General features: G+C 36.3%; 1 protein-coding gene across 1 annotated transcript in view; it reads left to right on the top strand.

Moving 5' to 3' along the window:
- Nucleotides 1-15,307, top strand: part of LOC106143519 (lachesin) — a 52,835-nt gene that overhangs the window by 18,595 nt on the left and 18,933 nt on the right. The window contains exons 3-5 of the mRNA XM_060945084.1: nt 3,873-4,080; nt 7,560-7,721; nt 11,275-11,403. Coding sequence (XP_060801067.1) covers nt 3,873-4,080; nt 7,560-7,721; nt 11,275-11,403 — 499 coding nt within the window. The remainder of the gene's footprint in view (nt 1-3,872; nt 4,081-7,559; nt 7,722-11,274; nt 11,404-15,307) is intronic.

The raw sequence follows: 15,307 nt of genomic DNA, 5'->3' as shown, positions 1-15,307 counted from the left end.
GGCATTAAGTCCGCCTTTTGTACATTTTTGTTTTTTGTGCAATAAAGTTTAAATAAATAAATAAATAAATATTTCAAGAAGATTAATTCAGTAGATAACCCGTCAAGAGGTTACAAACAAACAAACTCAATTTCGAATTTATAATTTTAGTTGAGTTTTTTTTCTCTTATACGAGTCTTGGGTAATTCACAAACGAAAAACATAAGAACGTTAGAAGAATGACATGTAATGTACACTTCTATCTAACATTTGTGATTTTATTATAACTATCGTAAATGATATCGTTTACTTCCATCGAAATTTTATTTCAAAATTGGAGAACCTTTTTTTTTTCAAAATTATGACATTTACTAGGCCATGATTTTTTTTTTACTTTTAAAATTACAGATTATATCCATTCAGCGTTCTGTTTTTGAATTTATGCACGATTTTCTTTTATTTTTTCGTTCAGCAAAACCAAATGCAATTGCCAGTTATCAATATTGTTATGAGGAAAATTATAAAAAACACGAACTATAATGCCTTTTTCTCAGTATAACGATTATTATTTCCAGCGAAAAGCCCCTCTTTTTGTACCGAATATAATATAAATCATATTATAATCCCTCTTCAACCCTTTTAGGGACAGTTGAAAAAATAATGCCAGTAGATAGGTGCTTTGGAAGTAACAGTGAGCTTAGTTTACGATATTTTTGTAAAAGCCCCTTTTTTAGTTTAACTGTGTGGTCATTTTATGGACATGATTTTTATTTTACTTTGAAAGAACACCGTGGCTTTTATATTAAAAGTTTAAGCCGGGTATAGATTTTTTATTATTTTTTAATATCTTTGTAGCAGCTCGAAACTCAATGTCAGAAAAAAATGTGCCAAATTTAATGAAATTATTAATATTTTATACTCATACATACATATATCACTTTACAAATTACGGAGCAGACAGAACTATTAGTCTAGAAAAGATTCGAAGGCTTGTTTCAGTCAGACCTCAGATAGAATTGTAATTTATTTATTTTTATTCTACCTCAAAGACTCATCCTTATTTAGTTTATAAGCCTTTTTCATGATATTTTACATGCTGTCAAATTAGTTTTCACAAATTTTATAGCTGTCTGCCTAGCACGAAACCTCCTTGGTTTTAAGATTCCACTCCTACGTCATTTATATCTCTTTTAAAAACCACATAGCAAAACATTGTATCGATCTGAAACAAACGCAATCCGCCCCACACGTACCGCTTAAATAATCCAATAGCATGAAAACAAACTTCTACCCCCACAATCAGATACGTAAAGGCCGATACGGGTGGCGTAAAGTTGAGATGCCTAATAAAATATGCAACATATTGACTTGAGCGCACTGCGGCATTGCGATACGGTTGTATGCTGCGGCGGCGACGGGCGAATTTAGCGCCGTTGCGACTTTGTCAAAGTAAACATCGTGTGCGTGGCGCGGAGGTTAGTTCTGTAGGTTTGTTTGTTTTGGGGCTTCGAGGTTGGAGCCCGTTATCGTGTTTGGGGATTTACCGGAGATGTAAGGGGTTGAGACTTGTCTTTGGAACGGAAGACGTCATATTTTCATGTAATTTTTCTTTTATATATATTTTTAGCTGTGTCCGCGACTCTGTCCGAATAGTTACATTAGTTAGTTTTGGGCATCATTGAAGCCCTCAAGGGTGAATAATTTTCCTCGTTTTTTTCTCATTTTTCATTATTTCTTCGCTCCTAATAGTTGCAGCGTGATGTTATATAGCCTTCCTCGATAAATGGTCTATTCAACACAAAAATAATTTTTCAATTTGAACTAGTAGTTCCTGTGATTAGCGCGTTCAAACAAACAAACTCTCCAGCTTTATTATATTAGTGTAGATAAGTGGGCACGTATGGGTACTCTTTCAAAGTATTTTTTTCACTTTGTCCGGTTTTCGATATGCTCAGTGTATAGAGGTTCGTTGAATGGAATGATAAACACCGCTGAATTAGTTAACACATTTTTTTTCCGAGCACAATTAATATATAGTGTTACCTGCGCAGAGGTTAAGGGACGACTGCCTTGACGCGGCCACAAAAGATTGCGCACGCGCACTGATTTTACGAACTAACTTAAACGAATTTTAAAAAATTTCAAATTATAGGCTAATGAACGCTTTGCTTATACTCAGTTTCAAGTCCATTGGCTCATATTTTTATCTCTGGTTACGACTTCAAGCCATGATTTTCGCGTTATTTAGTGCATTTCGTGTCAATAGCCGTTCACATTTACGAAAATTCCCAAGTGAGCAGACACAACAGTTCTCTAAGCAACAGCGAGTTAGAAGTAAGTCTGTATATCCTAGAATCTGAGCTGTGAATTTAGATCAGTGACACCTCACTCGGAACATAACATGCACACTGTTGTTAGAATTCCAATTTCCGCACTGAGTAACACTTAACTTTACTCCGGCACAAAAAAGGAGAGTACAGAAGGAATAAATTTATAATTAAAAACAATAATAATAATTAAAAATAACTCATCCAAATTTCACAGTCTTGCTTAGTGTTCTATTATATATATATTATAATATTTTTTACTAATAAATAAATATACGGAACAAATTACACTGATTTAGTTAGTCTCGAAGTAAGTTCGTGACTAATGTTACGTGACACTAATTCAACGATTATATATTTTCTAATAAATACTTAAAAAATAAACATCCAAGACCCAGGCTTATCAGAAAAAGTTCCTTTCTCATCATGCCCTGGGATTCAAACCCAGGACCTCCGATGTCACAGGTACTACCGCTGAATTCATTATATCTGCTTTGAATCCATTATAGTTTCCTTAACAAAAAATCGTTATTGATTGGGGCAGTGTTAATTCTGTACTGCATCTATTTGAAGGCACAGTCCAGCCGTCCAATAACCCAACGTAAATATCTCGGAACGAAACAAACTTTCCATTTTATATGTGAAACTTTTATCGCACAAAGTTTGGCGGGTCTGAAAATATTGCACGTTGAATCTAATATTGTCGGTTGTTGAAATAAAATAAAAATACAAAAGTTTATGCATCAACTTATCATATATTAATAAAGAGAAAAGATTTGTATTTTTGTAACAAATAAACTCAAAAACTACTGGATTAATTTTGGCACAGATGCAGAACAGATATTCGAGCGTGACATACTTAGGCTATTTTTTTTACTGAAATAACCCACGGGGGCAAAACTCCGCGCAAAAGCTAGTATAATATAAAACTCTTGTATAAGTAAGCGACTCTCTAATAGACAATGGATAGCAAAATCTGTTGGAATTTATGGTAGGGCTACGAGTACCTTTAATAGAGAAAATCCCAAAATTTCCTTGGAAACATAAAATTAACGGGAGGTTAACGTGAATGGATCTTGCAAGCATTGGTATTATATTTCTTTAGGAAACCTACAATGATATTGTGATTCAAGGAATAAATAAAATTTGGAATTACCTGACTCATCCACTCCCGTATCATTGTCATTGGCAAGCCCTGAAGCAACTTCTCAATGATGCAATGGATGCAATCAGGATATCAGAATAATGCTAATTTTAATAATGCCATAATTACTCGACCGGACTCAAAATCAAGTTACTCATGGGCGGATCTCTAGGTTACCCTTAAAAACGCTACTGTTACGAACACCACGAGCAATAGTTTTTATACCGCTGGTACTATAGATTTATATACCTATGTGCCGTGTGGTTCCAAGCACCAATACAAAAATTTTTTAGGCGCTAGGTTAGCAACCTGTCACTATTTGAATCTCAATTCTATCATTAAGCCAAATAGCTGAACGTGGCCATTCAGTCTTTTCAAGACCATATGTATGTATGTACTATAGATTCATCTATCCCCATCAGGTGGCGTGGATCCACATCGATCGTCAGATGATCCTGACGATCCACCGGCACGTCATCACACGCCTGGCCAGGTTCAGCGTGTCCCACGACAACGCCATGACCTGGCTTCTCCACGTGAGCCAGGTGCAGCAGGAAGACAGGGGTTACTACATGTGTCAAGTGAACACCAACCCTATGATAAGCCAAGTGGGGTACCTGCAAGTCGTTGGTAAGTTATTGACAGATTAATCCTACTACTATTATAAAGGCGAAAGTTTGTATGGATGTATGGATGTTTGTTACTCTTTCACGCAAAAACTACTGAACCGATTACCATGAAATTTGGTATGTAGGTAGCTGAAGACCCAGAATAACACATAGGCTACTTTTTATCCCAGAGTTCCCGCGGGATTGATAGGGTTTCCATGCGGACGAAGTCGCGGGCGGCCTCTAGTCTTCTATACTAAGCTGATCTAGGTAAGTTTTTTCAAATGGTAGGGGGTGTATGATTCATAGAACGAAAGGCTAAGGTGGAAGATTGAAGAAGAACGGCCACGTATAGACAAGCACAACGTCTAATGGCCCATTACATGGTCTAATAAAGCCATTAGAGTTACGAGAAGACATAATATAATGCAGCTTCTCACCGGTCAAAGTGAAGATCTTTGGGGGATGCCTGATTCCTACAGGTTCAATCCTTGACCATAAAACGTCATCTCACGCGACAACGACATATTCTGGCTTCTCCGCGTGAGAAATTAGCCAAGTAGAGTATCTGCTGGTTGTTTGTAAGTTTCAAAAAAGATAAAAAGCGACTAAATTAAGCTGATTGTTGTTATATCAAGACGTTTCAACTAAAAACGTGTTCAAAATATCTACGCGGTTGTTCTAGGGTTATGTTATCTACTTATCAAAGAGATGGCTGTTTTTTTACTCGAGACAGTACATGTATATTAAAAAAATAAGTATCGATAATCATTATGGATTGCCCTTGTTATCGATGCTTGTTAGATATTTGAATCCTTTTCGAAACAAAACAACTAAGATTATTAGATGAATCGGGGTCTGTACTGAATCCTTATTCCTCATTTCATCCCAAATATTCCCCTCGTTATTTATTATTTAGATTTCGTATAACAAAACCAATTTAGGGCTGATAGGATAATGACCCGAAGTTTAAAGTATAATGGCATGGTAGTAACAACAAAAAATAATAAAATTATGATCAGGCAACGTTCTGGGCCCGTTTTGTAAACTTTTAATTACTTCCCCTTAATATCTAAAAGGGTTTAAAATAAGCTTCCCTTACTCCCCTTGAAGCCACGTAATTATTTTTATTGCAGACAAGTACCGAAGCTTTGAACATAAATTGAAACTTTATAAAATATTAATTTAATCTCGCTCTTTAATGCTTTCCTCTCATGTTGATGAAATATGCTGAAACCGAATTAATTCGAATTTCTTGAAATGATCTTGCTTCTATTTTAACCACACCAGATAAATTAAATACTATTTTAATTTTTATCAAAAGTTGGTACCTACGATTAATTTTATTCATTTAATAAATTTATGAGCGAAAATTACTCTAAAATGTAATTTTTAAGAGTTTTTCTCTATAACCTGTAAAACTCTATGTTCTGATATCTATGTATAATCTTCTATAATATAAAAATGAATCGCTAAATGTGTTGGTAAACGCTTAACTCAAGAACGCCTGGACCAATTTGGCCAATTCTTTTTTTTTAATATTCGTCGAAGCTCATGGATGGTTTTTACGGCGAAAAAATACCAAATAATTGCCTGAAAAACCATAAAAACAGTCCTTTTCTTTATCCCATACAAACGTTTCCTAACTAATACGTACAGTCAGTTTGAGCTTTATTGCTAATGTATAAAGTTTACTGTTGTCTAAGCAATGTCGGTAGACCTACATTGCTTAGACAACAGTAAACTTTATAGGTATAGGAACAAAAAACTGTCATATTACACATCTTTTTGACAGAACGAAGTCTGTCGGGTCCGCTAGTTGAGAAAAAATATTATACCTAAATTAGACGGCCTCTGTGGCGCAGCGGTAGTACGCTTGTCTGTGACACCGGAGGTCCCGGGTTCGAATCCCGGTCAAGGCATGATGAGAAAAGAACTTTTTCTGATTGGTCTGGGTCTTGGATGTTTATCTACATAAGTATTTGTTATAAAATATAGTATCGTTGAGTTAGTATCTCATAACACAAGTTTCGAACTTACTTCGAGGCTAACTCAATCAGTGTAATTTGTCCCGTATATATATTTATATATAGGTACTATGATTTACAAATGTGAAGTTTCATCATTATTAAAAAAAACCATTAATTGACTAAGTATCCAATAACACAAAGAAACGTGCAAAAACATACGTGTATTTGTTCCACCTGTCCACTCTTTAATTATTCACACTCCACAGCAATTCTTTGAAATCTACAACGTCTGTTTGCAAATTAATAAACCCACGAACCAAATAGATCGTCACCCCGAGGCCCGTCGCGCAATAAAACGAAGATAAAACTGACTCCGTGGAAGGGGCAAAAAACCGTTTTTCCACTTAAAAGTTGGACCAAACTGCGGCTATATAAAAGACTAAGTGTTTCCCCGATCGACAGTTAGGGCCAGCGCGCCTCGACGCCACGATAGTTGTTTTTCGCGATGTTTTTAGAAATGGGAACTGTTTTGTTTCTGTAGACGATGCTTTGTTGGTTTCCGCTCATTCGGAGTTGCATGTTTCGGAATATTGGAGCGGTTGTGTTTTTCTTGTTAACTATTTCAGTGGATGTTTGAGATTGCTCGTCAAATATAAATTGCGGCTGTTTATGAGAAACTATGTGTGAATGCTGTTTAAAATTGTAGTAATAATAATTGACATCAATTTTCAATTTGTATTGGTGCAATGTGGTTCCCTGTACGAATAGAAAAAAAGAATAGGACCACTCCATCTTTTTACCAAGAATGTCGTAAAAGGCGACTAAGGGATAGGCTTATAAACATGGGATTCTCCTTTTAGGGAACGAGCTAGCAACCTGTCACTTTATATGAATATCAATTCTATCAGTAAGCCAAACAGCTAAACGTAGCCTATCAGTATTTTCAAGACAGGATTATATGTATGTATCAATGTTCAAATTCAATAATTCGGGATTCTAATCCTCGTTTTAGATCCTCTCATTTTCAAAATAAAAGTAATTGTTTGGTCTTATGAAGAAGACTTTGGTCACGCAAATACCATATTCCCACCTAAGGACTTTCTTTCAAGCCACAAAGCTGAAACTGATTCTTTCATCAATCATACATCATTGTTGCACCAAAAAACGTTCTTAACGTTGCAATTGTTAAAGCGGCGTTATAATTTAGTACAGGCTCATTCTGATACATGCGCAGGCGTCTCATATAGATATAATTTCCTCTTCAAAGTAGTACATTAGCTTGTATACTTACCAGTGAAAAAATATTGCATACATACATAAATCACGCCTCTTTCCCGGAGAGGTAGGCAGAGACTACATCTTTCCACTTGCCATGATAACTCTTTTCATGCAAGCTCGACGGTTTCGGGTACTCTTGACCTGACCATTTGCCAGGACGTCCTTAATTTGATCAAGATACGTTGACTTAGATTAATTTACTCCAATCAAATTTTAATAGTCTAATTGACTTATTGACATTTTTTTTCCATAGTGCCACCAAATATCCTGGATGAAGAGAGCACGCAGTCAGCTGTCGCTGTCAGGGAGAATCAGAACATTAGTCTGGTCTGCAAGGCGGATGGGTTCCCGGCGCCGAAGATCATGTGGAGGCGAGAGGACGGTCAGCCCATCTCCGTTGACAGGAGAAAGAAAGGTAAGGTATTTTTGGTTAGTTCGAGGTATTCACATTTATTTAATGTCAAATAATGACATGATAGAATTTGTCCATAGATATAATGGTAATACAAAGGTCTATAAATCCTCAAGCAGATCATTCATTCAAATAATCAGGTCTTTATCTCTTGCGTGGTAGATAGACCCAGCAGTCTTGAAAGACGTACATGATTAAAGGCCACGTTTAGCTGTTAGTATTAATAATAGAATTGACATTCAAATAGTGACAGGTTGCTAGCCCATCGCCCAAAGGAAGAAATCCATGTTTGTAAGCCTATCCTTTAGTCTCCTTTTACGACGATCAATTTTCCGAAATTCTCACCGAACCAGAGAATCTGAGGTTTGTTGATGATGATTATAAAGATGATTGCGCATTAATTAAACCCAAAAATTGGAAAAAATGTGTACAATCAACAGAACTGGTACATAAATAAAGAAATTATTTAATTTGAATTATTTATTATTTAAAAAAAAAGATCGGAAAGTTTAAAATATCGATGAAATTTTATTCTACATACTTATATGATAAATGAACATTAAACCAACATAGCTCAGTTCAATCCCTAACCGTCCAATCGCGTGTAACTATTTTCCACTAGCTCAAGATTCACACAGAATTATAGACTTTATTCCATTGCACCGACATCGAAAGAATAATGGTACCCTATCTTCAGACTAATACCTCTATGCGACTGTATCTTCTAGTAGAGAATTCTTATAAAACCCACTGCATTTTGTTACAACGAAAATCCTCTCGACGATAAAAGAAATTGTGGTGATAAGTGCAAACAGTTTGCTGGTGAATTTACCTACAAGTATTTTCGTTTGTTAGTGATGTTGGTGTGAGATATATAATGTACCTTTATAAAAGTGTATTTTGGTTCATTTAGTAATATTTGATTGGTCACAAAAAGTAAATCAGCTCATAAAGTATTTAAAAACAAAATTTAATACATGTATTTTTTTTAATATAACAACTTGTGAACCTTTGCTGTAGTGTTGTTACATCTTAAAACAATAACATTCATATAATTATGTATGATAAAGTGTGCATTGTGGTTCCCGGCATCAAAAGAAAAAAAAAGGCGATTAAGGGATGGACTTATATACTTGGGATTACCCTTTTAGGCGATGTGCTAGCAACATGTCACTATTTTAATCTCAATTGTATCATTAAGCCAAACAGGTGAACGTGGCCTATCAGTTTTTCGATGACTGTTGGCTCTGTCTACCCCGCAAGGGATATAGTCGTGATTATATGTATGTACGTATGTATGTAATATAAAATCGTGATTCCAACCCGATATAATCCCACTCGGGCCGGATTAAACCAGAAAAAAAACCCAGATAATTGCAGTACAAAAAGCCGAGTATTTCCAGCAAATTAAACGGTGCCTCGTTGGCGGTGCACAATGGCGGCCAAAAATTCAGTTTAATTTCGAGAGAGATTTTCTTGAACCAACGTGTGTGAAGGGTCCTCGGAGCTGATTGTGCGTGGTGTCAGGCCGCCCTCCGTGTCAGCGTCACCGACAGCCGCTACGGTTGTGCCGAAGGGCGACAACATTAATTATCACGTCAATGTTTTCAATTCCCCGTTGTCATTTGTTTGAATTAATGTGGTCGCAAATCCACTCTTTATTTGACGAGTTTGAGTATAGAATTGGGGTTGGCTCAGTTCTTTAGGTTTAGAAATGTCTTTGGGTGCCCAAAGAATGGATAAAGGACTTGTTGTTTTGTAAGGTCTAATTGAAAACGATTGATGGTCGGCCGGTCGGTGGATTTGTTTTGCTCATACGATGTAATGTGTTTTAGATTAATTTGTTTTATATATCAAATTCAATTAGAATTTAATTTAAAATATTATTTACATACAGTTATCAGTAGAATAATGCTATGTAAAAAACAAAATATATCTCACAAAAAAGATTTTCCGAGTCATTATCTGCAGAAAAACTTGACCTCTCCATGGCTCTCCATAACAAAGGTAATAATATTCTTCTGCTGTTGACTGTACCCCCCCCCCCCCCCCCCCCCGTACTATGTTTACAACTTAATCAGTCCGAATATTAGCTTCTCTAAATTTTGTTAAAGTAAGTAATATTAATATAATAGTATTATGTTCAAAAAGTGGAATTGCAACCGATTTACACGATGCAGCTCAAAATTTAGCCCCGAGAGCGAACAACAGCCAGCAGTAATTGCTTTATACATCCTCCCTCATTACATTCATGACGTCCTGCGGGACTGGCCAAATGTGAACTGCAAAACATTGAGAGAACAGATAAACCCTTCTTTTAGAGTGGAGTGAAAAAAATAATAATTTTTTTTTTACTTTTTTTGTAATAAAAATATGCAGTCGTGTTGTAAAAAATGTTGACTGCTTATTAAATTAAAATGTCAAGTTAACGGATTTTTTTTTGGGTTTATTTTGCAAGCGTTTTTTTGTTTGCATACAGTATCTGTAATTGACTTTAGCTCATCATAAGCCACGTAAACTTTTAAGATTGGATTATTTTATGGTAATTTTTATGATCAATTTTAGCCATTTTTTTTCTTTACACAAAAACAGAAAAGTTTACTTTTGAGCGAGTAAAACTCGCCCTAACACCTCGTGCAAGTGCACATTACTTGTTTTCCGTCCACTACATGTTTTGCGTGCAAACACAGAACTCATTACCTACTTGATGCGGCATACGCAACCCGAATTTTTAATTTTTATTACTTTTTAAGCTAGAATTTAACCGTCGGCCTCACGTAAACATCCCTTTGAGGCTGGGACATCTCTTGCCTTTTAATGAACTTGCTGGCCATTTATCATCGTAGGGTTGAATAAAAAAGAAAAAAAAAATCAACTTTTACGGCATTCCAAGTTTGAATATAATTTAACCGTCATGGTCACGTTTCCAAACCAAAAGGGTCTTGTGAATCAAACTTTATAGTCTTCTTATAAAGTTTCTTATTGAAGGAACCGTCTATCTTTTTACGTAACTAGAAAGGTTTATATCAGTGCCAGATAAAATTAATAAATTTATAAAATTATATAAGAGCATAGAAATAAAGATAACCAGTTTGATAAGATAATGAGAAACACTAAATTTTAAAGCGTCAGAATTCTCTGATATTTTAAAATTGTCGCTTTCGACTATATATATTTCTAAGTAGGTATATAAGTTGACAGAAGAACTATTTTTTTTACACAATATAAAGTATCAAATTGTTCTTCTTTCAGAAGAGTTGTGCGTCTTTCAGCAAATTAAAAAAGGGAGTATTATTATTGCTCAGTTTTCAGGCTTTTTGTTAAACGAAACAAAACGAGTGCTACCACGCAGTAATATGTATATACTCGTAAGTCAATATTTAACACATCAGAACATTATTTTGAATCAATTAACTCGTGAATGAAAACCTCATTACATAGAAATTATTTTGCCATCCCATAAAATGAAGAGGGCCAAATAAACATTTCATCTTAAAACAAAATCTATGCTAATTTTATTAAGTTCACGTCTTAATCGATATTTCTTGTCCCCTAGTGACTGTCTACGAAGGTGACACGCTGAGCTTACAGCGAATCAGCAGAACTGAGATGGGGGCGTACCTCTGCATCGCGACCAATGCTGTACCCCCCTCCGTCTCCAAGAGGATCATTGTCGACGTTGAATGTAAGTCAGATTTCACAGCTAATTATTTGATTATCTATTAATTATTACGTGCCGTGTGGTTCCCAGCACTAATACAAAAAATAATAGGACCATTCTTTTCCGTAGATGTCGTTAAAGGCGACTAAGGGATAGGCTTGTAAACTTGGGATTCTTTATTTAGGCGATGGGCAAGCAACCTGTCACTATTTGAATCTATCATTAAGCCAAACAGCTGAAGGTGGCCTAACAGTCTTTTCAAGACTGTTTGTTGGCTCTGTCTACCCCGCAAGGGATATAGACATGACGTATATATGTATAACATAATACTTACAATATTCTATGTGATATTTCTGGCAAGTTGAATAAAAATCTAATTTGCCTAGTCCACTTTATTGGGACCACCGTCTCATTAAAAAAAAGTAATGAAGCTGTTAAGTATTCAACATAATACCCACGACATTATCAAGTTTCCACAATCTCCAATGCAATTCTCATTCAATCACTCCTTGTTTATTCACTTGTGCACCCTCGCTGCACCGCAAAAAAATATTATCTTTCAATTATCGCGGCCATCTTGTCCCGTGTTTAGTCAGCCGGCCGTTTTGATATCGCACTGGAAATAAAGCGAACAGCTTTCAAGGCTTTCTCTTTTCATGCGATGAAATTTTATTTAACATTGTTATTTTACGATGGCGGTCGGGTTTTTGATTTGAAACAATTGGAGTAATTTAGTGTTACTGAATGAATGATAGTCTTTAGAGCGGTGGCTGAGTGGTTGAGGTAGCTAGCTACGGATTAATCCGAGCTTAATTTTAACTATCCCGTATTAGCTATTACCAATAACAAACATATGTATATAATAGCAGCGTATATATATATAAAGATACCTTGATCCGGAGAGTATCCGAAACCGCCGAGCTTGCATTAAGAGAGTTATGAATGTAGATGAAGCGAAGGAAGTATGCAGAGATCGTAGCGAGTGGAAAGATGTAGTCTCTGATTACCCCTTCGGGAAAAAGGCGTGATTTTGTGTATGTATGTATATATATACCTTGCTGGGTAGACGGCAACAGTCTTGAAAAGACTGAAAGGCCGCTTTCTGCTGGAATTGAGATTCAAATAGTGACAGGTTGCTAGCCCATCGCCAAGAAGAAGAATCCCAAGTTGCCAAAAACAATCCTACTACTATTATAAAGGCGAAAGTTTGTATGGATGTATGGATGTTTGTTACTCTTTCACGCAAAAACTACTGAACCGATTACCATGAAATTTGGTATGTAGGTAGCTGAAGACCCAGAATTACACATAGGCTACTTTTTATCCCAGAGTTCCCGTGGGATTGATAGGGTTTCCATGCGGACGAAGTCGCGGGCGGCCTCTAGTGAGCTATAAAAATAAAATGAGTGCATTTTTCAAGGCGATGTTAATGTTTTTTTTTTATATATTAAAATGCTTTTAACGGATTTTTTAACTTTCTATTAAGTTTAACTAAAATATAAATACTTAAATCAGTCGTGTCACATGTGCGGATGCGCGCGAACGTGTTACTTACATATGTGATAGACGATACATCGCTGAGGAAAATGACCTCGACCACTATAAAGTGCGCGAACTGTAATGTTGTGATAAGTGAACTTTTGACGTTTCTGCGAAATGTAATTGACTTCACTGATGAAGAGAGTATCCACCAGTTGTGTATCTCGACATATTCATCGGAAGAAATAACTAAAGCAAAATCACTGTTATATGATGCAGTACCGAATGCGAAAAAGATGCCAATACGGAGGAAAGAAGGTAAAAAGAGAATGTCCAGAGACCTCGATGATATTATCTTTTTGATGAAATCCGGAAATAGAGAACTTTTTCCGATATTTGCAGCCGTCGATTTACATAAAGTACCTCCGGTTTCTTTTGATCATGTAGACGCCACAAGAATACTTAAGGATATTCTTAAAATACAAGGGGAGCTGAGCAATTTAAAGGAATGTGTCGTATCTAAGGATCAATTTGAGTTGCTAAAACAAGAAGTCGACCGTATGAAATATGCATCCATAATAGAAACTACGAATTCCTCCATCAACAAGGTGAACATGAGGAGAGGAGCCTGTTTGGCGGACAATTTCTCTTTTGATAGTGGTCCAATAGGCCTAGAATATTTTCCGTTAACAATTTCCCAAGAATCAGCTGATGCCGAGGTAAATAAAAACATTTCTCGGGTAGATGACCGGCCGCCAGGTAACAAACGTCCGTCGGAAGATAACGACAAGGCAATTACATCGATCCCACTCAACTGTGAACAAAAACATGAGACAGAATATGTACAGCGCGTGGAGGCGCATATTTCGGTTTCAAACCCGAACCCGAAGAGTGACAATAGTCTAGTTAAAAGCGAGGCTAGTATAGGCTGTGTGAGTGGAAGGGAGACGGAGCGAACCCAAACAAAGTCCGGGGAGGTATTACCAAGCGCCCGCGTCGTTGAACCGGTCACCATTCAGCGCTCAGTTGCCGTTGAGGCGATTTCTTCTAAGACAGCGAGTGAGATGCTTCCTTTAAAGGACGGTATGCGTTATCAAGAATTAATTTCCGAGGAAAAGACTTACGAAAAAGAGGAGAGTGAATGGCAAGTTGTGAACAGATCGAAAACTAGGCGATACAAATTGATAGGTCAAAGGGGATCTGCAGCAACAGAGCCTAACGGCAAGTTTAGAGCAGCAGACGTTAAGGTGCCATTGTTTATTTCAAACGTTAGTAAGGATGCTAGTGAAAGTGATATAATTAGTTACATTAAGAAAAAAACGAATGAAACAGTAGTGTTAAAACCGATTAATATAAAATCAACAAAAAAATACAACGCATTTAAATTGTTTGTATCGAAACATAAACTTCATTTATTTTTAAATAGTCAAATGTGGCCCGATGGAGTTACTTTTAGGCGTTTCGTGCAATTTATGTACCGAAAAAATTCGGATGAAAATGTTAAAGTAAATTAATATTTATCATGGATATTAACACAAACAATGTCACTTTTGCTAGTTTTAATTGTCAAGGTTTAAAACGATCGCTAGAATGCGTAAGAAAAATATGTATGAAATCAGATATTATTGGTCTACAGGAGACATGGCTTCTTCCCCATGATATACATCTTTTAGGATCTATTTGTAGTGACTTCGAATATACCGGTAAGTCTGCAATTGATACTTCGGCTGGTTTGTTAGTCGGCAGACCGTATGGGGGGGTTGGCATTCTCTGGAGAAGGGGCATATTTGAATCCGTAAAGGTTTTGGACTGTAATAGTGACAGACTTGCAGCTATCAAAGCTACTATAGATGGTCGTTCAATTGTTGTGTTCACAGTTTATATGCCGACGGATTCGCATGAAAATTTGCTCTTGTTTACTGAGGTTTTAGGGGAAATAAGCGCAATAGAGGATGCAAGTAATGTAGAATGTATATACATGCTGGGTGATTTTAATGCGCATATAAATGAACCATTCTACAAGGAGCTTTGTAGTTTTTCTATTGATAGAAGGTGGGTGTGTGCGGACGTAGACAAATTGGGCGTTGATTCAAATAGTTTTACTTACGTTAGCCAAGTTCACGGGTGTACCAGATGGCTTGACCATTTTGTTGTTTCATACTCTGCTAGGAAATCTATAGTCGATGTATGGATACACAAGGAGGTATATGTGTCGGACCATCTTCCCATATTTATGTCTTGTAATCTTGAGGTAGTTAGGCAGAAATTGGAGGCCCATGATGTGCCATGCAGCAAAGTTATTTGGGGGGAAAGAGAGGAATCACAGATTTACGATTACCATAATGTATGTAATAAATTGCTCCGCGATATTCACTTTCCTTCGGAATGTGTGGAATGCAGTCATGGGTCATGTAGTAACACTGACCATCAGAAGGTTTTGGATAACATA

Source organism: Amyelois transitella, chromosome 7 (genome assembly GCF_032362555.1).
Source record: "Amyelois transitella isolate CPQ chromosome 7, ilAmyTran1.1, whole genome shotgun sequence".
Lineage (NCBI taxonomy): Eukaryota > Metazoa > Arthropoda > Insecta > Lepidoptera > Pyralidae > Amyelois > Amyelois transitella.
This window is presented reverse-complemented; position numbering and strand designations above follow the sequence as displayed.